The 23,257-nt window shown below is 31.8% G+C and overlaps 1 protein-coding gene and 3 pseudogenes across 1 annotated transcript; 3 read left to right on the top strand and 1 right to left on the bottom strand.

Moving 5' to 3' along the window:
- Positions 1-466: 466 nt before the first annotated feature.
- Positions 467-2,447, top strand: LOC120134199 (annotated as a pseudogene).
- A 1,648-nt stretch (positions 2,448-4,095) lies between these two features.
- LOC120133843 lies at positions 4,096-5,796 on the bottom strand (annotated as a pseudogene).
- Positions 5,797-12,466: 6,670 nt separating this feature from the next.
- Positions 12,467-14,856, top strand: LOC120134028 (annotated as a pseudogene).
- Positions 14,857-15,854: 998 nt separating this feature from the next.
- On the top strand, positions 15,855-18,878 carry LOC120133844 (paraneoplastic antigen Ma6E-like). The gene is made up of 2 exons (XM_039150348.1): positions 15,855-16,088; positions 18,735-18,878. The coding sequence occupies exons 1-2, from the start codon at positions 15,855-15,857 to the stop codon at positions 18,876-18,878; spliced, it is 378 nt and encodes a 125-aa protein (XP_039006279.1).
- Positions 18,879-23,257: the final 4,379 nt, after the last annotated feature.

Consider the following 23,257-nt stretch of genomic DNA (forward strand, 5'->3'; position numbering starts at 1 on the left):
CATATATTATGTAAAATCTCGCCTTGGAACCATAGCTTAATTTCAGAAGTAAATGAAGATATAAAATCTTCTTTTTTTAAAAAAATAAATAAATAAAGTGGGGTTGCAGATTGCAGTATTAAGCAATAAACGTTCATTTTCTATGCCGACTCTAGCCTTGTAATTCACTGGTTTCTTTTAATTATTATTATTCTTACTTTATTGGCAACCAAACTTAAAATACACATTACTGAAATTGAAAAATGTTTCAGAAATTTGGAAACTTTTCCCTTTATTTATATCTTCCTTTTATTAAAAGTAGTAGTTTTTTAATCATAAACTAAAAGGTGGTGGTGTCATTTATGTAATGTATATAATATACATATTTCGAGAGGAAAGGATCTGAACTTCTGATATTTTTATCAGTTTTGAGAAATTGAGAAAACCCAAATTTCCATTCAACAACTCTAAATTATTCAAATCATCAAACTACAGAGATTCACTTCCAAATTCCTCTATGGCCATGAACATGCCTTCTCCTCGACTTCATAGACCTAAAACCTTCAAACAAGACAACAACTTGTGTTATTCTCCCAAGCTCTGCCTTTACATTCTCGCCCTCTGCATCACCCTCTTACTCCTCTTACAGTTCCAGTCCTTACAACAATGGCAAAACTTAGTCTTCAAATACAGAGCCTTAGCCTCTCCCCAAAACTGTACCACCACCACCGCACAAGACCCCGAATCCATATCCCAAAAACTTCGAGATTCCGTCACGTTTCTCCCGTTGAAAGACCTGCGTTTCGCTAACCAGCCCCTTGATGGCCACACATGGTTCATGAGTTCCATGTACGATACACGCGAGGAAGGCGAGGTCCAGTACCAACAGTTCCCTTCGGAATCCTCCAAAGGCCGGTTACTTTGCCTTAAAGGCCGCGACAATCACGACGGTTCATGGAACTACTACGCTTTGGCTTGGCCCGAGGCTCTTCCTTCCAATGCTACCCTAATGAAAGGCCTCACTTTCGTGGCCTACAACCATTACAATTTCGATAACATCTGGCACGGTCTCTCCGCCGTTATGCCTTTTGTCGCTTGGCATCGGAAGAACAACTGTGAAACCCCATCCAGATGGGTGCTTTACCATTGGGGCGAGCTGAGGTTCAAGATGGGGACGTGGTTGAATATCTTGATGGAGGCTACGTTCGGCCAGCCTCCTTATATCGAAGGGTTTACAGATATAGAAGATGACAGTCAACCCGTTTGCTTCGAGAAGGCTGTGGTGATGAGACAGCGAGGGAGGGATGTCGAGGGAGAGAAGAATGGAAGTTTATGATCTCATAAGGTGCAAGGCTCGGGTTTACTGTAATGTGAGCGTTCAAAGAAGGGTTAACCAAGAAGGACCCGACATCGGGATGACCTTGCTAATGAGGACCGGACCGAGGTCTTTCAGGAACGAGACGGCCGTCATTCGGATCTTTGAGAAAGAGTGCAACAAAGTAAAGGGATGCAGGCTAATGGTGGCTTACTCCAATAATCTCACCGTTTGTGAACAGGTAAATTTCTCTTGTGTGCTAACTAACCTTATGGGTAAACGCAGTGCAATTTTTGTTAATTAATATAGCATTTGTTTTAATTGTGTTGCATTATTGAAAGCACTACAATTATTGGTAGGTAATATAGCATTTTCTTTTAATTGTGCATTACACTAGTGAAAGCATCTCCTATTAAAATAAGTTATAGTGGGGAATATTGGGATTCATGTGGCTCCATCTCCACTCGCACTCGAATGGATTTCTTTTATAGTATAAAGTGGTTATAATATAGTATATGTTTAAAATTTTCTTAGTCTATTGTTAATGTTCATACACTCTACAAATGCAACTCTTCGAACTTGGATCATTTTAAAGGAAACAAAATTTCATTTTATCAGTGAGACCACTCAGTGGATTCATGTTTAAGGCTAGAACACTCAGCATTGATATTTCAACTCAAGGAAGTAATTTAATATTTGATGAAATTGCAGGTGAAGCTAATGAGTTTAACAGACATTCTAATGTCACCCCATGGTGCTCAACTCACCAACATGTTCCTAATGGACCGAAACAGCAGCGTGATGGAGTTGTACCCCAAGGGATGGCTAAAACTTGCGGGCGTAGGCCAATATGTGTATCATTGGATAGCCAGCTGGTCCGGGATGAGGCACCGAGGGGACTGGAGAGATCCCGACGGGGAGCATTGCCCTTACTCGGACGATGACCGTCGATGTATGTCGTTCTACAAAAATGGTCTGATCGGATACAATGAGACCCATTTTGCCGATTGGGCTAGAAATGTTCTGAACGATGTTGAAACAAAGAAATCCGAAGAAGAGGCTTCAAAACATGGATCAGCAAGTTGTTATTGCAGTTAATTGGGTTTCGTTTTGTTTCTTTATGGGAGCATAATTTATACTCAAAACTTTTTGTTGACCCAACCTCAACAGGACTGCATCTCAAGTGGATTTCATTATCAAACTTCAAGTGACAAAGGAAAAAACAGAGTTAAAAGTGGGTCCATCTTCATTCTATTATTTTTTTTATCATTATTATTTAATATAACTTTTATTGACATATATAAATATGATTTATATGATTATGATTCATGTATGAAATAGTAATAGATAGAAGGAAAATGAATACATTAAGAATCGGTTAGTCTAGTAGGATGATATACTAGATCCTTCTGAATAAGATTAGGAGTTCAAATTTTGATGTTTGCAAATGGAGCAAACTGAGATGGGAGGGTTGCCCTCGACTCTGTAGTAATCAATCTGGATTAGTTGATTAATAAACTATCATATCTCAATCAACATGTTAACATCCAGTTGATAAGACCGTTAATTTTTTAATGTAAAATGACGAGTTTGGAACATAATGAATAGTCGGGTGATCATTTTGTAACTTTTAATAGTCGAATGACTCAACAAAGTAACTTACTATAATCAAGGGAACATTTTATAACTTTTAATAATCGGGTGACTCAACAAAGTAGTATTCTATATTTGGGGTCTCATATGTGTACTTTTTATCCTTTTTAAGATAATATTTATTCAAAAATAATACAGTGATATTGTTGGCCCTTAGGCTATGCTTGATGCTTGATATTAATATATTTTTATTAATTTTATATAAATTTAATTTTTTTTCTCAGCAATAGAATATATTAATATATAGATCAAATAACTAGAGTGTAAGCTTCCTTGAAAACATTCCTAATCCTAAATGGAGAAAAAGAGGACTTACATGCATGGGATACAAAAATAATATCTAATTTATTAATTATTGAGATTATCTAACGAGTTCATATTAAAATTAATTTTTTCAATAATCTAGGATAATTACAATATAATATATATTTATAATTTTTAATTATTAATAATATACATACACCTTAAAAATATAATTGTTTAAACTCAAGACTTTAAAAAAAAATACTCCGTTTAATTATTAACCTCGCTTGATGGATTTTGTTATATGATATTATTAACCGATGTATTCATCAATATGTGACAAGAAAAAGCAACAGCGAACTCACATGAAGATGACATGTTACTGTTTACTATATTTTATTTATTATCTTTTTATCTATTATTTTTCCGTGCACGAATCATGTATAATGTTATATAAATGTTACTAAAAATTATATTAATTAATAATATGATTAAAAAAACAATAGAATGAAGATGGATCCACTTTTAACTCATAGTTTTTCTTTTGACACGTGAGGCTTGAAAAAAAAAGAATTTCGGAGAAATTGAAATCAAATGAATGAGGATTATTGTTTATAGAAGGACCCTTTTAAATGAAATGCGAAAACAACAAGTGTTGAGCGTAAATAAGGACAAACACAAAATTTTAAGTTTGGATGTGCGAACTTAAGAAGTTATCATTCAAATTTAGGGAAAATTGAATTTCAAAATTTTAGAGATACAAAATTAAATTATTAATAAATATAAATATATATATATATATCAAAATTATAGAAGAATTTAAAAATTTTAAGCCACATTCCTACATCCCTAGATCCATCCCTAAATATAAATTATGTCCCAAAAAATAAACAAAAGGAAACCAGTTAACTGCAATCACAATTTCTTATAGGATCTGGTCCGTGTCTCGAAGCCACTTCTTCGGATTTCTTTGTTTTAACATCGTTTAGAACATTTCTAGCCCAATCGGCAAAATGGGTCTCATTGTATCCGATTAGACCATTTTTGTAGATCGACATACACCGACGATCATCTTCGGAGTAAGGGCAATTTTCGCCATCGGGATCTCTCCAGTGGCCTCGGTGCCACATCCCGGACCAGCTGGCTATCCAATGATACACATATTGGCCTACGCCCGCAGCTTTTAGCCATCCCTTGGGGTAGAACTCCATCACGCTGCTGTTTCGATCCATCAGGAACATGTTGGTGAGTTGAGCTCCATGAGGTGACATTAGAATGTCCGTTAAACTCATTAGCTTCACCTGCAATTTCATCAACAATGAAATTAATTTCTTGAGTTAAAATATCAGTGCTGATAGGGAGGAAGGCATGCTCACCCTATTGTCCTTTAGTAATTCTCATTCTATTTCATCTGAATAAAGCTTCTATTTTAAACCTTAAACGAAATCTACTCACTATAACTTATTTTAATAGGAGATGCGTTCACTAACGTAACGCACAATTCAAACAAAATACTAGTACTATATTACCTACCAACAATTGCACTGCTTTCACCCATAAGGTTATCACACAAGAGAAATTTACCTGTTCACAAACGGTGAGATTATTGGAGTAAGCCACCATTAGCCGGCATCCCTTTACTTTGTTGCACTCTTTCTCAAAGATCCGAATGACGGCCGTCTCGTTCCTGAAAGACCTAGGTCCGGTCCTCATTAGCAAGGTCATCCCGATGTCAAGTCCTTCTTGGTTAACCCTTCTTTCAACGCTCACATTACAGTAAACCCTAGCCTTGCACCTAACGAGATCATAAACTTTCATTCTTCTCTCCCTCGACATTCCTCCCTCGTTGTGTCTCATCACCACAGCCTTCTCGAAGCAAACCGGCCGTCCCTCATCTTCCATATCTGTAAACCCTTCGATATAAGGAGGCTGGCCGAACGTAGCCTCCATCAAGGTATTCAACCACGTTCCCATCTTGAACCTCAGCCCGCCCCAGTGGTAAAGCACCCATCTCGCGGGGGTTTCGCAGTTGTTCTTCCGATGCCAAGCGACGAAAGGCATAACGGCGGAGAGACCATGCCAGATGTTATCGAAATTGTAATGGTTGTACGCCACGAAAGTGAGGCCTTTAATCAGGGTAGCATTGGAAGGGCCAAAGCGTAGTAGTTCCAGGAACCGTCGTGCGTGTCGCGGCCTTTGAGGCAAAGTAACCGGCCTTTGGAGGATTCCGAAGGGAATTTTTGGTGCTGGAACTCGCCTTCCTCGCGTGTATCGTACATGGAACTCATGAACCATGTGTGGCCGTCGAGGGGTTGCTTTGCGAAACGTAGGCCTTTCAACGGGAGAAACGTGACGGAATCTCGAAGCTTTTGGGATATGGATTTAGGGTCCTGGGTGGTGATGGTGCAGTTTTGGGGAGAGACCAAGGCTGTGTATTTGAAGACCAAGTTTTGCCATTGTTGTAAGGACTGGAACTGTAAGAGGAGTAAGAGGGTGATGCATATGGGGATCATGTAAAGGCAGAGCTTGGGGGAATAACTCAATTTGTTGTTGTTGTCTTGTTTGAAGGTTTTAGGTCTCTCGAGTAGAGGAGAAGACTTCTTCATGGCTATGGCGGACTTTGGAAAGATTCGGGGGGAGTGAAATGTACTCAAAATCTGACAAAAAAACGAATATCGAGAATCTCTATAGTTTGATGATTTGAAGGCATTTGAGTTGGTGAATGGAAAGGTTCTCTCTCTCAAAATCTAGATCCCTGCGATAATGAATTTTACGAAGGAAGCAAACTCGATTTTAGAGAATAGTTCGTAATGATTTTTTACAAAATTTAATCTAAAATAATTAATTAATAGATTAAATATTAATGATTAAACTAGAAGATGAGAGATTGTTTTATTAGGAAAATTTTAAATTTGTAATATGGTAATAAAAATACGTTGCAGGTAAAGTTTTATATTTCAAAAAATAATGATATTTAAAGTAATTGAGGATATAAAATAAATATTTTATTTATGAAATTGTTTTCATTTTTTATTAAAAGAAATGTGAGGAAAATTATTGGATCAAAGTCGATATTTAATATTATTTACGATTTAAATAATATCATTATCATTTTAAAAGTTCGGTTGACTATAAGGTTTATGTTTTATTAATGAGAAGATTGTTTTATGTAATAGTGGTAAATTTAATTAAAGGTTAAATTTTTTAGTGGACGATTAGTGGATATATTTTAAAAATGTGATATGTAGATAAAATTTATAAATGAACATTTTTTTAATAAATTTAAATAGATTAGATTTTATATATCTAGTATTTCATGTAAAAAAGTTATTAAAATTATTTAATAAATGATCATAAGTTGAATAAATATTTTTATATAAACCTATATATTTTATGTTTGATCTTTAAATAAGAAATTTTGAATGATTTAATATCAATCAACCCTATCATTAATAAAAGATAAATAAACTATCACTTATTTAAAAAAAATCTTATATATAAATGTATATATTGAAATTACTATACATATATATATATATATATATATATATATATATGATAAATAAAAATGAACAAGTGGCAATTAGACATGAAAACAGACTTCAAATGTACATCTTTTAACATGGCATGCTGGTGTTTTCATAATAGTGGGACTAGTTTAACTAGGTTGAGTATCATGAGTTGATCGTGAGTTGAGTAGTATTTGATTTATATTCGTTAAAAATAATTTTTTATTTAGCATATTTTATTATTTGTTTAATTCGATAAATTTTACTTGATTCGTACTCGTTAAAAGAACTTGTTGTTTGACTTATGATCGTTAAAAAAACTTATCAAAATATTTACTTTATTTCTTTTAATTATAGGTAAAATCTAGTAAATTAATAATTATTAATAATTTATTATTTTTCTTGTTGTTAACTATAAAATTAATAAACTAATAATAATTATTAATTAATAATTTAACATCTCTTTTATTATATATTAATAAATCAATAATTATTGATTAGATTTCCTCTTTTTAATAAAATAAATTTTAATGTAATTATTAAAAATTATAAAAAAAGATTAGCAAATTATTCCTGAACTTATCGAATCGAACTTAACCTTATTCGACTCAACTAGTTAAGACTCAAATCGAGCTTAAATTCTAGTCAAATCAACTCAAATCAAATACTGACTATATTTTAATCGAATCAAATTCAAACAATTCATGAGTCGCTTAACTCTTAATTTTGACTTAAAGTTTTAAAGAGTGGCTTCACTACATAAAATATAAAAATGAAAGAAATAAGGATTTTTTTTTGTAAAAAAAAATGTTTCCAGATTTTAAGGCAGGAAACAAGGTACACAATTTTCTCAAAATTAGATTTAAGTCTGAAACTTTTTAATTTCACGTTTCATTTAATTTATGTGTAGAACTGTAGATCACATTCCAGTTATTTGTATTTTAAGTTTGGTTGCAAACAAATAACAATAATAATAATTAAAAAAAGCCACTGAATTCCAAGGCTAAAGTCAGCATAGCTAGGGATGGGCATGAGACCCAAATTCTACGAATTGAGTTCATGTTGGGTCGGATTTTTTAAAGGTGATGTTTGGGTCGAGTCGGGTTGGGTTCGAGTTTAGGGTGAAAAATACCCTACTTGATCCGAAAAAAATAATTTTACCTTATATATTTAGAGATAATTATAATAATACCCATCTATATATTTTTCTCACTTAAATCACTGTTTTTGTTTTTTTTAATAAAATAATATTTTTATTATTATTTTGGGTTGGATCGGGGTCGGCTTCCGATTTTATCTCAAAAAGTCAGGTCGGATTTGGGTCGGGTGGAGGGTAGATATTTTTCGGATCAGATCGGGTGAATAATGTAACATTTTCGGATTGGGTCGGGTTGGCCGAAACCTGACCCATGCCCGTCCCTAAGCATAGCCTTGTTAGGTATGGGTGAATTTAAAAAATACTTTTTAAGGGTAGATATGTATATGAATAGTATATTTTTTTAAATAGAATAAATATAAATATAAATAAAATTTTAAAATATAAATTATCAATAAAATAAATAATTAATTATAAAAATTCAAATTTTAATATAAATATATATTCATCTTCTAAAAACTGTAAATCTGTCACTGTTCACAGGAAATGAACGTTTTTCTTAATCCTGCAATTTACAGGCATTTTTTCCACGTATATCATCTTATGAAAATTTAAATATTAGTAAAACAATACTCATGGAAATAGTAACGATAATCTTTGAGAGAAAGCATAAATAATTAAATAAGGTTTTTCATAAATAACTCTTAAATTTTTTAAAAAATATAATGATGATTACATACGATTTTAATTTTATATATATATATGATAAAATCTTCAAAGGCGTGATCAACCAAACAAATATTTTATGATTCTAAAATAAAATTATATTATTGAGGAGCAAAGTAGAAAATGAAAAGGAAAAAAATGCATTTACATCTAAAAAAATTATATACGTTGTACGTATTGAAGACTATATTAACACAAATACGAGCATAAATTAGATGTTGACACTGATGTGAGTGTATGAGTTTTGTCTTCAATTACTTAATAAGATTATATTTAAAAAGAGATTGAATGCCTTAGAAATCTATTTTATTAAGAATTCTTTAAAAAAAATTCTTCATCTTTTGTTAGGATGACTTGTAAGATATCAAATGTGTGGTTTTAAAACTAAGCCTATAACGATAAGAGAGTACATAAGTATGTAAATTAAAAGATACTATTTGTATTGAAGTACGAGAGGATTGGAGAGAATTTATATTGATCTCTTAAATTTTAAAGAGAAAAACAATTGATGATTTGTTGAAGGGATGGGTCTTAAGTCCATTTGATTGATAAATTTATGGTGAATATCCGACTAAATCTTCTAAGTTCAATGTGATCAAATGAAACCATAGACTCATAATGTAAATCCTTTACCTATCCTTATGACAAACAATGTACATGCATAAGGGTGAGTTTTTGATCTTAATATTGACGAATCTATCGACATGAAAGGATGAAATTTACACTCTTAATGAATTCATAGCTCATGATTTGGGTGGTCATAGCAAGACAGACTCCATGGATTCACCGACTTGAAAGGTTGAGTTTATAGGCCACTATTTGGGTAATCATTGTGAGACGGATATGATAAATTCACTGAATTGATAGGATGAAGTATTAAATGTTTTTAATTAATTCATATCTTAGGCTTTGGGTGGTCCTTATGAGGTGAACTTGATGAATTCACCTATTCTTAAAATTGGGAGGTTGGAATTTCTAAATGCTCTAAATGATTTCATATCCTTTATTTGAACGGTCTATTTGAGATAACCTTGATGAAATCACCTAAGTGAGTGTGAAATGTTATCCACCTTCTATAAAAAGACTTTGGACAGTCTTTCTTAAGCACTTACCAACATCTTAAGGTTTACAGGCTAAATTGTTGATATATCACAAAACTTTTTTGGAGAAGAGATTAGTTGTGTGTTAGGAGTTCCCTCCTATTTTAATAAGTTTTAGATTCTTTTCACTTGTTAAGAGAAGAATTATTCATTTCATTATGTATTAGTTCCGGATATCATTAGTACTTAAGTGTCTAATTTTTTGCTCTTTTGTTGTTTTCTAAAAAGATATTTCTTTGCATTAGTGAAGAATTATTGGATAATGCAAATAAAATATATAATATTGTTTATTTTAAATAATATTATATTTTTAAATATAATAAATATTAAACAAGTGATTGAGATTTTATGATAACTGATCCCATCATATTTATTAATTTACCCCTAATTTTCTCCTTATAAATACTAATCTGAATTCTCATTGTTTCCCCATTGGAAACATTTAATTATTCATGTTTTCTGTTCCTACTTTTCTTCAAAAGATGCAATACCAAACGAGTTTCACTTTTTCCGAATGTATAAAGTTTGGAAGATTGTGTTAAATTTGGAGGTACGTCCATTTTTAGGACAACATTAATCCAAACGAAATTGTTTCTAAGACAATAAATTTCACCACAACACAACAATTATATTATTTTCTTCTATCGTTCTTATTCTCATTTTTTTTTGTTATAGTCGATACTAATCATTTTATTGTAATAATATTTTACTAACATATTATAGATGATATATTATAATTAAATCAAATGATTTTTTTAACAAACAAATAATATTGATATAACAGATAAGATAAAATGATAATATAAGGAATCGAAGTTTAAGATTCAAAATCCTTAATTTTTGAAATTGGCCATGAAATTTGTAAACATGTTATTTTAGCCATTGTTTAGTATTTATGTTTATTATAATTTAGTCATATATGTTTCTTGTTTATCCTATTTTAGTATGTATTTATTTTAAAATTGATTATTGGGATCTCTGGTTTAGGGTTTTGTCATAATGAAACCAATTTTTTCATATTTTACCTGTTATATTATTATGTATCTGTCATAACCATTTTTAGGTGAAACAATTATTTATTGGTTTAAAAACATTTATGGTTTTAATCTTGAAAAAAATGATGTTTTGAAATTAAATTGGATAGAGTCGCCATCAACCTTTGGGTTAGGAAATTTCATGTTTTAAAAACATGTTTACAAATTTCATGGCCAATTTCAAAAATTAAGGAAAATATATAAAACACATGAAATTAGTGATTAAAATGAAATAACTAAAAATATTATGATCAGAAAGAAGCATACACAAACTTGACATAATAAACAACTAGTGACTAAAATATAATTATTAAAATATACATGCCTGAAACAAAACATTAAAAATGTCACTAAATGATTAAACAAAGACATTACAAAGCATAGGGGACCGAAAATGCTATTATCCCCTAAATATTAAAACATGGATATGAGAGTGCAAAGTTATGAGGACTAAATTTGCATTTAACCCAAACAACTAGTGTTTGACTAGGAAGAGATAACACTACATTGAAACTTTCACTGCATGGCGCCCAGCATACATGGCGACCTTCTTGGTGGGACGTAGGGACGGCATAGCGACCTCTTTGGTCGCCCAAATCACCTGGCGACCTACATTCGAAATATAGCAAACATCATATCTCAACAATTAATTATTAGAACGTATTATCTCGTAATTTTTTTTTCTTACAATATTATCCCGTCAATTTAGCCATGCACAAACCACCCGCACTTCAGCCACTTAAAAGGGGAGCCACTGACACTCTTATTATTTTTCCCACAGTAAATTAAATACCATATATATACATGCAGATTTCATCCCGTTATGAACTAGCAACAATCAGGTCACATCAAATAGGTATAAATATTTGATCGAATTAAATTGAGTTAACAAATGTAATTAAATTAATGAGTCTTATTTTATAATTTAAATTTTATTTTATTTTTTTTAGTTAAGTCGAGTTATTTGAGATTATGTTTAAATTTAGTTGTAAATATTTATAATATTATGATATTGATTGATTCTAATTTAAATAAATTTTTATAACCATATACGATATATATATATATATTTCTTTATATGTGAAATATATTATGTAGAGTTGAGGGACTCGACTCGAACTTGAAACTCAATATACCAATTATTAAAAATTTTGAATTATTCGAGTTTTATGTTATAACTCGACTTAAATTCTATTTTTTTTAATTCGAATTTATAAAATTACGAGTCGAATTTTACTCAACCCATCATAGATTCAATTATTTTATCTTATTATACTAAAGAGAAACATGCAATCCGAAAATTAAATAAAAAATACCAGCATCCTAATATCAAACATTAGTTGTAGTGTTTTTCTATTAAATACAAAGTCAAAATTTTAAGATCTAAATATTATAACAATAAAAGTGTCTTGAATTTATTCATATATAAACTGAGAGTGAGAGAATTGCACCGATACTAATTGATTAAAGTATTTGATAGAGCTATATGATATTAACAATGGAGAATGGGTAGAAAATAAAAAAGAAAATTAATGTGGGGGGGGGGGGAAGCTGAAGAACAAAATGATACCAAAACAGTAAAAGTTTACTTCACTACAGAATGTCTTAAAATCCGGAGAAAGGCGACAGTTCAATATAATTTCCTAGCATCCCATGTGGGATACTTTTATTTTCATTCTTCTCTCCCACATAACCTATACAGACTGTCTTCCTTGTTCAGTTCTTAGCATTTTTGTGTATGATCAGTCTCCCCCGAGAAAAGAAGAAGAAGAAGAAGAAGAAGAAGAAGAAGAAGAAGAAGAAGAAGCAAAACCCTGTTTCGAATTCCTCTTGTGATTTTCGTATTACAAAATATGTGGGAATCCGAGACTGAATCTGCTAGAGGGAGAGAATTTGGGAATGGGTTCCAGCTTAAGGGCCAGTCCTGGTATATATACATGCATATATACGTATATACGCACACTTATGCTATTGAAAACAATTATGTTTTACAGGTACGTTGCCACTGATATTCCAAGTGATCTTCTAGTTCAGGTTGGAGATGTCAATTTTCACATACACAAGGTAGCTTTTTTTTTTCTGTTTACAACATGTTTGAAAAAACTCCTCAAAAAGCTTTTTTTTTTCTCTCTCTGTTGGTCTAAAATTATTTCACTTACCTTATTTTCACTATTTTATAGTATCCTCTACTTTCCCGAAGTGGAAAAATGAATAGGTTCGTATACGATTGGAAAGACCGAGACCTCGACAAATTTGCTTTGGAAGATCTTCCGGGAGGGCCTGAAGTTTTTGCGCTAGCAACCAAGTTCTGCTATGGAATTGCAGTGGACTTAACGGCAGAGAATATATCCGGTCTAGGATGTGCCGCCGAGTATCTTGAGATGACTGAGGATTTTGAAGAAGGAAATCTCATATTCAAAACCGAAGCATTCCTCAGTTATGTGGTGTTATCTTCATGGAGGGATTCCATTGTTGTTCTCAAAAATTGTGAAGAGCTCTCACCTTGGGCTGAAAACCTTCAAATTGCGAGACGATGCAGTGAGTCGATAGCTTGGAAGGCTTGTGCCAATCCAAAGGAATCAAATGGGCATACACCGGGAAACTGAGTAATGTTTCTAGTCCCAAATGGAATGATTTGAAGGATTCGAGTCCTAGTAGGAACCAGCAGTTCCTCTGATTGGTGGTTTGAAGATGTTTCGATCCTCAGGATTGATCACTTTGTGAGGGTAATTACAGCGATCAAAGCGAAAGGAATGAGGCTTGAGTTGATTGGGGCAGCGATAATGCACTATACTGCCAGATGGCTTCCGTGTTTGATTACCAATAATAGTGAGGTTCAAGCAGACGGTATGAGCATGAGCAGCCGTAGTAATAAGGTGGATTCAATATGATCGATGCCAGAACTAAAGATGACGATGTCTTGATCCAAGCCAAAGATCAACGGACAATTGTTGAAAGCCTCATTAGCATCATACCTCTGCAGAAAGAAAGCGTATCCTGCAGTTTTCTTCTCCGGCTTTTGCAAACTGCAAACATGTTGAAAGTGGCACCTGCTTTGGTGACCGAGTTGGAGAAGTGAGTCGGGATGCAATTTGAGCAGGCAACAATGCCGGATCTTCTAATTCCTAGTTATAACAGAAGTGAGACATTGTACGATGTGACCTTGTTCAGAGGCTGTTGGAGCATTTCCTTGTCCAGGAAACAGACGGATGGTTCGAGCCCGAGTCGACGGGTTTTTTCAGACAAGCACATTTATGAAGGAACACAAAGGGGAAATAATCGGAATGTTGTTGATAGTTACCTCACAGAGGTTTCAAGAGATAGAAACTTGTCGATGACGAAGTTTCAGGTACTGGCTGAAGCTTTGCCCGAGTCTGCAAGGACGTGCGATGATGGACTTTATCGAGCAATTGATTCCTATCTTAAGGTAATCCTGTATCAAAACATATTTCTTTTAAAAAAAAGAGAGTAAAATATTAATGGCGGACGTATATACAATTATTTCCAGGTAAATTAATAGCATGTAATACCGATTTATCTACAGGCCCATCCAACCCTGTCGGAGCATGAAAGGAAACGACTCTGCCGTGTAATGGACTGCCAAAAGCTCTCCATTGATGCCTGCATGCACGCAGCTCAAAACGAAAGGCTCCCACTGCGAGTCGTGGTCCAGGTGCTTTCGGAGCAAGTGAAATCAGCAACGCTTTGGCCAACACCACCGCACTCAAACACCCTGCGGAAACTCAGGGCCAGCCACTGATACCCAACCGCAAGACCTTACTGGAAGGGACACCACAATCGTTCCAAGAAGGGTGGACTGCCGCTAAGAAAGATATCAACACACTCAAGTTCGAGCTCGAGAGCGTGAAGTCCAAGTATGTCGAGCTCCAACAGGAGATGGATAATTTGCAGCGACAATTTGATAAGATGTCGAAGCCGAAACAGACATCTGCATGGAGCAGTGGGTGGAAAGAAACTTGGAGATTTGCTAAAATGACAACGTTTGAAACCACGACGTGGTTGGGAATATCAACTGCAGATGAACATGCTGAAAAAACACCTAGAAGATGGAGAAATTCGATTTCATAAAAAAAAATTGCTTAAAAACTCTTAAGGAAGACTGAAAATTAAGAGAAGATGTGAATCCCATGGACACGATGAAAGAAAGGAGCGTGTGCGCTTTACCTCTACATTTTCATCATGTTATCGATGCTTTTTCTTTCTTCCTTAAAACTTTATGAAAGTGTCACACAACAAAGTAACAACTGTTCACTAAAACTATTTTTTGTTGAAATCATGATTTTTTTTTATTAAAATAGGTAAGTATAAATAGAATTTGTTAAAGGCAATTCTTAATCATTTTACATTGAAAACTCAAACTTCTAGTCTTCATTATATTCGAGCCTGATAATAACAACAATTTCTTACTATCGGACCTATTTTTTATTTTGCTCCTTAAATGCTATAAAATGGGTATTAAATTTAAGGTAAACTATCACATGATCATTAACTATGGGGTTGATGTCTGTATAACAACTATACTTTTAATTTTGTCAATAACCACATAAATATTTAGTAGTTTTAATTAAGTCACCTACGTTAACATTTAACTGAAGTGTTGATGCGGTAGTTAACAAATTAATATAATTACACATTTGATCCTTAATACTTGTACATTCAATCAATTTGATCTTAATTAATTTAATAAATTAATCCTTCAATTAAGAAGTGACATGTGTCACTTGATTTCTTAAGATAAATAATGTATCAAATCTAGATTTGATTTGTTAACTTTTCATATTCAGCTCAATTATATTTATTGTTTAACTCATGTACTACTTTTTTTAATGATCATGTACTAAAACATAAGAAAAAAGTAACACTAAAATAATTTAATTTATAGATTAGGCTTGAATTTTTTATTTATTTTGTTTGCATTTATTAGGTTTTTTATTTTAATAATGAATTCAATAATTAAATTATTTATTGGAAAGAACGTAAATATATGATAATCTCATCACAATCAAATAACGTATCAAAGCACAACAAACAATGGGAATGTGGTAACTCCCATTTCTACAAACAAATATATATGAATAAAAAAGAAGAACAATAATTCTCAAAATCAACGAGCAAAGACGAAAAGAAAGAAATATGTAGCAATATGCTACGACTAGAACACATTTAATCAAATCCAAAATGCAGGAAATCATATCTGTGAACGGATACAGAAAATGGGGTATTCAAGGAGTAGAAGGAGCAGGTGGTGGAGAAAGGAATGGAATAGAAGGAATGGTGGTTGGGATTGAAGGGATGCTTGGTAGAGGAGACAGTGTAGGCAAAGTGGGAAAAGTAGGCATGCTTGGAAGTAGGGGAAGAGCCCCTGGCTTTGGCAATGCTGGAATCGTTGGGATTGATGGCAATGGCGGCAACGTTGGCATTGGAGGCAATTGAGGCAGTTGCTGTAGATGACGAGCAGCAAGGCTAACATTAATGCTTGAAAATGAAAGAGCCATGAAGGATGCTAAAACAAAGCAACTGAAAGAAGCCATTATTGTTCCACAGATTTCAAACTAATTAAGCAGATGAAAGGAAGTTGTAATAGTTTGGATTGAGGAAGACAAAGAGTGATGTTGGGTTTATATAGGTGTTGGAGAAGGGAGCTGGTGATATCTGATCATTTATGGTTGGAAAATGGAAATATTGGTCAATTTGAACATTTTTGGTAGCTCATCTTCTCGTGGACAGCGGAGTTCAAAACTGGGTGAAATGCAGTTGTGGTTAGCCACCTCAAAGTACAACTTAATTAATTAAGCTTAAACTATCCCATTAGTTCATGAACTTTAACTGTGTTTTCATTTGGTTGTTGAACTATAAATGATTTCAATGGCTTAATAATATCTACATTAGCCCCTGCTTTAGGGAAATTCGAACTTTGACCATTTTATTTTTTCGGTCAATTTAGTTCTCATACTTTTCATTTTGTTAGCGTTGTCAGTCCCTTGGTAGTTTAGGTTGAACAAAATCATGGTCCAATCATGTTTTATCACGTGATATTTTTTGCTCAAAAAACTTTAAAATAGTTAAAACTTCAAATAATATCATAACATATTTTTAAAAACCCAGAAAAATTACCTAAAATAAGGAAATTTTCGATTATAACACTAATGTTTTCAAATTATTATTTTTAGTCAATGGTATGTTAAATCTTAATTTCCTTATGACGTGGCATGTTTTCCCATTTTTCTAGAAAAACCCTAACCCTAACCCTAACCACTCATTGATTATTGTCACCATTTGATCATCGTTTGTCGATCGCATTTCACAAAAAATTGATACAAAATGTTTTTATTTTTCCTTTCTTCTTTTTCTCAATTTGATTTCTTTGAAACTCACTTAAAATTAACGAAAATCTATCCAAAGTTTTGACTTTTAATCTTTGATGTCTAATGACAATAACATGCTACGACTAGTTTCAAGATATGTAGTTTGTCTTCTCAAAAAATGTTTCTCACTATTCGAATTCAACAAATCCCTCAAAACAAAAAAATGGTGTTTTATGTAATTACTTATGTTATAAATAGATTTTGGAATAATCTAAATAGATAAAATGGTAAGAACGATGAGATAAATTTATCATTTATTAGAATGGTCGCAAAAGATTTCAAAGAAGGGAGGTTTCTAGATGTGGTTAAAAATGGGGACACCATAACTTGGTAAGAAGATGTAGAGGAATAATGAAGAAGAAAATTAAGTCACGCCAACAGTTAGGATTGATGAAGCTCAATTGATCAACGAAAAAGTGTCAAGATGGGGTGAATTGGCCTTTTGAAAAATTTGTGTATGGAGTAAAATAGATAAATAATTTGCACAATGATTTATAGTGACTCGACTTCTTAACCAAGTCTAAAGTCCACTATATAGCTTCACACTAAGGATTTTCTAACAAATTCATTAATTTGTTCTTTCTTTTTATAGACTCAAGAGTAACATTTACTAAACCCTTAATTTTTCAATGGCTAAACTAGAACCACTCCACTTTTACAAAGGTTAAAATATGTAAATAAGAAAACCTCACAAAGGTAGTTGTTCACAAGAATTAAGTTCACAAATATGTAAATAAGCAACATCTATTGCTTGGATAGGTGTTGTAACATTTTTCAAGTATCCAAAACTTGATTTTTATATGTTGGAATGAGTTTGTGGTCGTTTCTAGCTATTGGGGATGAATTTTCTGCAAAAGTAAAAATATCTAGAACAGGGAGTATCGGTATTGCTTTAATGAGTATCAGTATTACTTTAATGAGTATTAGTATTACCTTTGTAATATTTAAATAAACTAGACGTTAAAGACCGTTGGGCTCAACCAATATCGATACTAGGATTCATGGTATCGATACCACTGTGTAAAGTAGTATCGATACCAATTTGATATTCTGGAATTTGAACAATTTGGAAAACAACCGGTAGTATCGTTACTACCAAGAGATTATCGATACTACTCTTACCTTTGGTATCGGTACCACATGAACAATATCAATATTGCTAATGTAGTATTAATATTGTAAGAACAATATCGGTACTAAGTACCCATAAAACTGTTTTGTGTTCAAATTCTAGTTTAATGAACTTTGAATTATTTTTAAAAACTTTGAACAAATTCAATCAAACTGAAAAACATTTTGCCTTTTATATATCAAAATATTATAAAACATAGTTCAACACCAACGAAAATGGGGAAAAAATTTGCTTCCACGTCGACACACGTTAACAGAAATATATCATGTCGTTTGGTTGTTTAGAACTAACAGTTTTGTGGATTGAGTCATTATGACCATTTCGAATTTGGATCATTTGGAATATTATTTCAAGATTGAATTATTTTGGGTTTTATTTAATTTGTGGTTAATCTTAGGCTAGTTCAATTTATTTATTTATTAAGGTTAACTTGATTGAATCAAATCTAGAATTGATTTCTTAACTTTTTATGTTCAGATCGATTGAGTTTATTATTAATGCACGTACTAAAACATAAACAAAAATTGACACTAAAATAATTGTGGTTGGCATGCATGGTAGAGGAGGCAGTGTAGGCACTGTGGGAAAGTAGGCATGCTTGGAAGTGAAGGAAGAGCCCCTGGCTTTGGCAATGCTGGAATTGTTGGGATTGATGGCAATGGCGGCAATGTTGTAGGTAAAGTTGGCATTGGGGGAAATTGCTGAAGGTGACGAGCAGCTTGGCTAACATTAATGCTTGAAAATGACAGAGCCATGAAGAATGCTAAACAAAAAATTGAAAGAGGCCATTATTGTTCCACAGATTTCAAACTAATTAATTAAGCAGATGAAAGGAAGTTTCTCTTAATAGTTTTGAGCGAAGAAGATAAAGCATGGGGTTGGGTTTATATAGGCCTTGGAGAAGGGGGAATTGGCCACTCAAGTTGTGGTGATATTTGATCATCTATGTTTGGAAATAGAAAGCTTTGTCACATTACTCGTTTGGTAGTTCATCTTCTCGTGGACATTGGAGCTTAAAATTAGTTTGAGCGGGTTGGGTTTATATAGGCATTGAAGTTTTGAGCATGTGAGATGTCATTGTAAAGGTCATGTGGTAGAATATGAATCAATAGATTCATCATTTGAATCTCCACCTTTAACCATAATAAATATAGCTCAAAGTTTCTAATTTATCACAATTTTCCAACATTGATCACTTATATATCTTCAACAAGGCATAGAACATAGAAGGACTTGTCCTCCACACTATAAACAAAACAATTTAGTCGAAAGAAAACATGCATATAGTAGTCATTATCATCTATTCTCATACTAAGCTTACTTCATCTCTTGTTTTATGGTGGGATAATACTAGTGCAATTGCTTGTACTGCCCATCTATGAACCATGCAAAGATGAAACATGTAGAATTTGATTTATGCTTCGTTCGAGAAAAGATAATGGGTGATATGTTCTACGTTTCAATTGTTGATTAAATTGAAAATGTTCTAACAAATCCTCCATCAGCAGCATTCTTCAACGAATTAAGGAAAAAATTGAGAGCACATTCTTCTCAAGAATTGGGTGCTACTACATAAAGTTTATTTTTATTATAAAAGGAAAATGCTTGTACGAAGGTACAAAATTAGCCAACCAGAATAACACTAAAAGCCAACACCCAAAAATACTCCTATAGGAGAATGTCATTAGTATAAAGTAGTTAGGGTTGTTAATCTTCCTTGGTTACAGGGATGGACTAGAAGGGGACGGGTGAGAGCAGTCAACTCTTGATAGTTTTAAATTTTTACATATTTTAGATATTTTATTTTTTTATTGATAATTTATTTTCGTATCTTTAAAATTTATAAGTTCATCCTCTCTAACATAATATTTTTATGTTCTTTCTTGTTTGATTATATTAAGAAAGAAATATTGTTGTATTCTAAAAGTTAGTGGGAATGAAAAAGTGATAATATTTATCTTTCTAAACTTTTTTTTTTGATTCTTTACAAAACAATAATTCTTGCTTTATCAATCCTTGTATTCCATTGTTAAAATGAATTAGTACCTTTTGATCTCCCTCTTATGTTTAGTAGGAAATTGATTTTATGATTCTTTCATTTAGTTTTAAGAGTGTGGAAATCTTATATTTAATTTCGATTTTATGAATTTAAGTAATTAATTCATTATTAAGTGAATGTTTACAGTCGTCTTAGATATATTGTGATTGAATTATGATATAATTGACTATTAACGTGATTGTATTGTCATGTTTTATTATTATATAAGTGTTGATAATATTTATCATTGTTGTGGATGATAATGTTTATTTACCTATATATTTTTTAGAAAAGATTATTTGATTGAATTTTTTGTTTTTTTATATAATTTTGAATTCGGATTAGACCGGTACAATCTAAAATCAAAAATATCTTAAGGATTGTCTCGATGGAATTGTCTAGCCCATGAACAAGGGAGCACATAGGCCCCTTGCAAAAATAGATAAATTCTTATTTGGTCCCCCTAGAAAATTAAGCTTCTATTTTAGACATTTTTATACAAAATTTTAGCTCTCCCCTAAAAAAATATTAATTTCATTCTGACCCCATGCCATGGACGGCCCACTTAGTATGGTTAAAGTCAAATTATTCGTCATTATTGACACTATTGAGAAATCGAAGAAAATAAATATCGGAAAAGAAAAGAAAAATCATTCGATCAAAGAAAGAGATGTAATTGAAATTATACATATATAAAAGCTGAAACATGGTGTAAAATCAAAGAAAAAGCATCATGCATATATATATATATATATATAGATACACATAACATTCTTTTCTTAAATGTATTCCACACATTACATATATTGATATTACATGCATGCATGCATGTATCATCCACGATCTAAGATAAATTCATGCAAACAACATCTACTACATCAATCCATTTCTTGCCACGCATATAAGAAGTTTAACCATTACTATTAATTATATATATATGTATATGTATATATATAGAGAAAGAGATGAGAGAAGGTCTTTGGGCAGTGTTGGGATGGTCGGCAATTCGGGCTTAGGAAGGTCGGGAATCTCTGGCAACGGAGGCAGTTTAGGCAACTCAGGGATCTCAGGGAACGGTGGCAATTCAGGCTTAGGCAATTCTGGTATCTCTTGCAGATTTCGTGCCTTAACTAAGGAGGTATGGGCGTTGAATGACAATAAAGCGATGAATAACGTGGATACAAGGAAGGAAGGGAAGTGGTTGAATGCCATGGGTGGATGAGTTTATGGCTCAGAGTGTGGAGAGAAGTAGATTGGTGCTGGCTGCAAAGAAGAAGCAATTGTGGTATGTATTTATATGTAAGGGGATTGGAGAATGGATGAAGCAATTGGTAGAGAGGGTCTTTTTGTTAGATCAACTTCCTATCTGCATTGTGGTTTTATACAAGTTTAATTCATACCATCAAGGACTTGTATAATAATGTACTTGCTATTCTTAATTAACTGTGTAATCACTCTTAATCAGATATATTTTTAATTGATTTAGATTTTAATACCTAAATTGCCCTCTAAACGTCGATATGTATAAATTTCTATAGTATTATTATAGACAGGTCTATTTTAAAATCAAAATTCATTTATTTGTATTAAATTCAAGTATCATTATATAAATCCAAATAAGTATTATTATTATTATTGAATAGTCTAGGATGATATAAGGATCGTGTAGTATTTATTTTAAAAAATTAGTCTATTCATAACGTACACAGACCCTACAGACGTAATTGTTCAAACTCGAATTCTCTAAGGAGAAAATTATTCTTAGTTCGATTTTAATCTTTTCCCATTTTAAAAGTAAACAATTAAAAACGATTAATTTGATTTTAATATTTCTTTCAATTTTACATAATTTCTATCGGTATGATAATAAATTTAACCCTTAAATTTTAATATGTTATGTCGATTTAATAATAATTTTATATTTTTTTTCATCGTCAACTACGGTACTAGCTTTGGACTAATGACCAGATACTTTTCTTTTCTTTTCTTTTTCTTCTGTTTCATTTCTAATAATTTATGTTATGTTATTTATTTTATTTAATTAATCTTCCTTCTTCGTTTGAAATTGTAGATGGTTTTATCTATTTTGTTAGCACCTGTTTTTGCATGTTTTTGTAACACATATTTTTTAAGATTGAATTTGATGTCACCTTTCTAGGTCCATATGATATTTATTTAATAATCTTGTTGAATTATTTTTGCTTTAGACCCTCGTACTAGATATTTATAAATTCTCGTAATCATTGAAGATATATCGTAATTAAATTGTGATAATATTAATGTGTCGACAAAACATCATTATTGTATGTATTCTTATTTTAGTTGAATTTTTAACTTTCCTTATTTGGTCCTTTCTATTCTTATGTGGTTTTAATATTTGTAAGTATTTCTCCCTATTCAATAAGACAAACGACAGCAACGAGTTTAAAAATATTTAAAACTTTAAAATTAACCGATAGAAATGAAAATCCAAAATAATTAGTTGAACAAAACATATTATTTTAAATTTTGTTTTAGCATGATTTTAATTGTATTAATTTTATTTTATTTTAATAAAATTTATTTTATTAACTAGCGAGATAATATTATCTAAATTTGATTCCTAACTTTATAAATAAAGAAAATTGAGTTTAAAAAGAAAAATATATTTTTTTAAAAAATAAATTTTAAAAATAAATTCTGAATTTCAATATTTTTTTAAAAAATAAAACTTTTTTATTTTTTTGAAATTCCTACTTAAAAATAATGAAAGAAAAATATAAAAAAGATTAATTGCAATTGGGGATCAAAGAAGATATTTTTTTATTAATATAAAATATCACATTATCCTTTAACCTTTAAGGATAAATGGTTGGTGCTTATATTTTTAAGAAAACCTAAAATTCCATGCTTATTTTATAGCTTTTAAAAAGTTAAATGACTAAAAATTTCATTTTATCATAGTTTGATGATCATTTGTAATATCATCCTATTTTAATTTAGTTAGTGATATGTTTTAATTTTCTCTCTAAAATGTCATATCTAGATTAGTCTTCTACTTTAGTTT

Source organism: Hibiscus syriacus, unplaced genomic scaffold (genome assembly GCF_006381635.1).
Source record: "Hibiscus syriacus cultivar Baekdansim isolate YM2019G1 unplaced genomic scaffold, ASM638163v2 tig00110597_pilon, whole genome shotgun sequence".
Taxonomy (NCBI): domain Eukaryota; kingdom Viridiplantae; phylum Streptophyta; class Magnoliopsida; order Malvales; family Malvaceae; genus Hibiscus; species Hibiscus syriacus.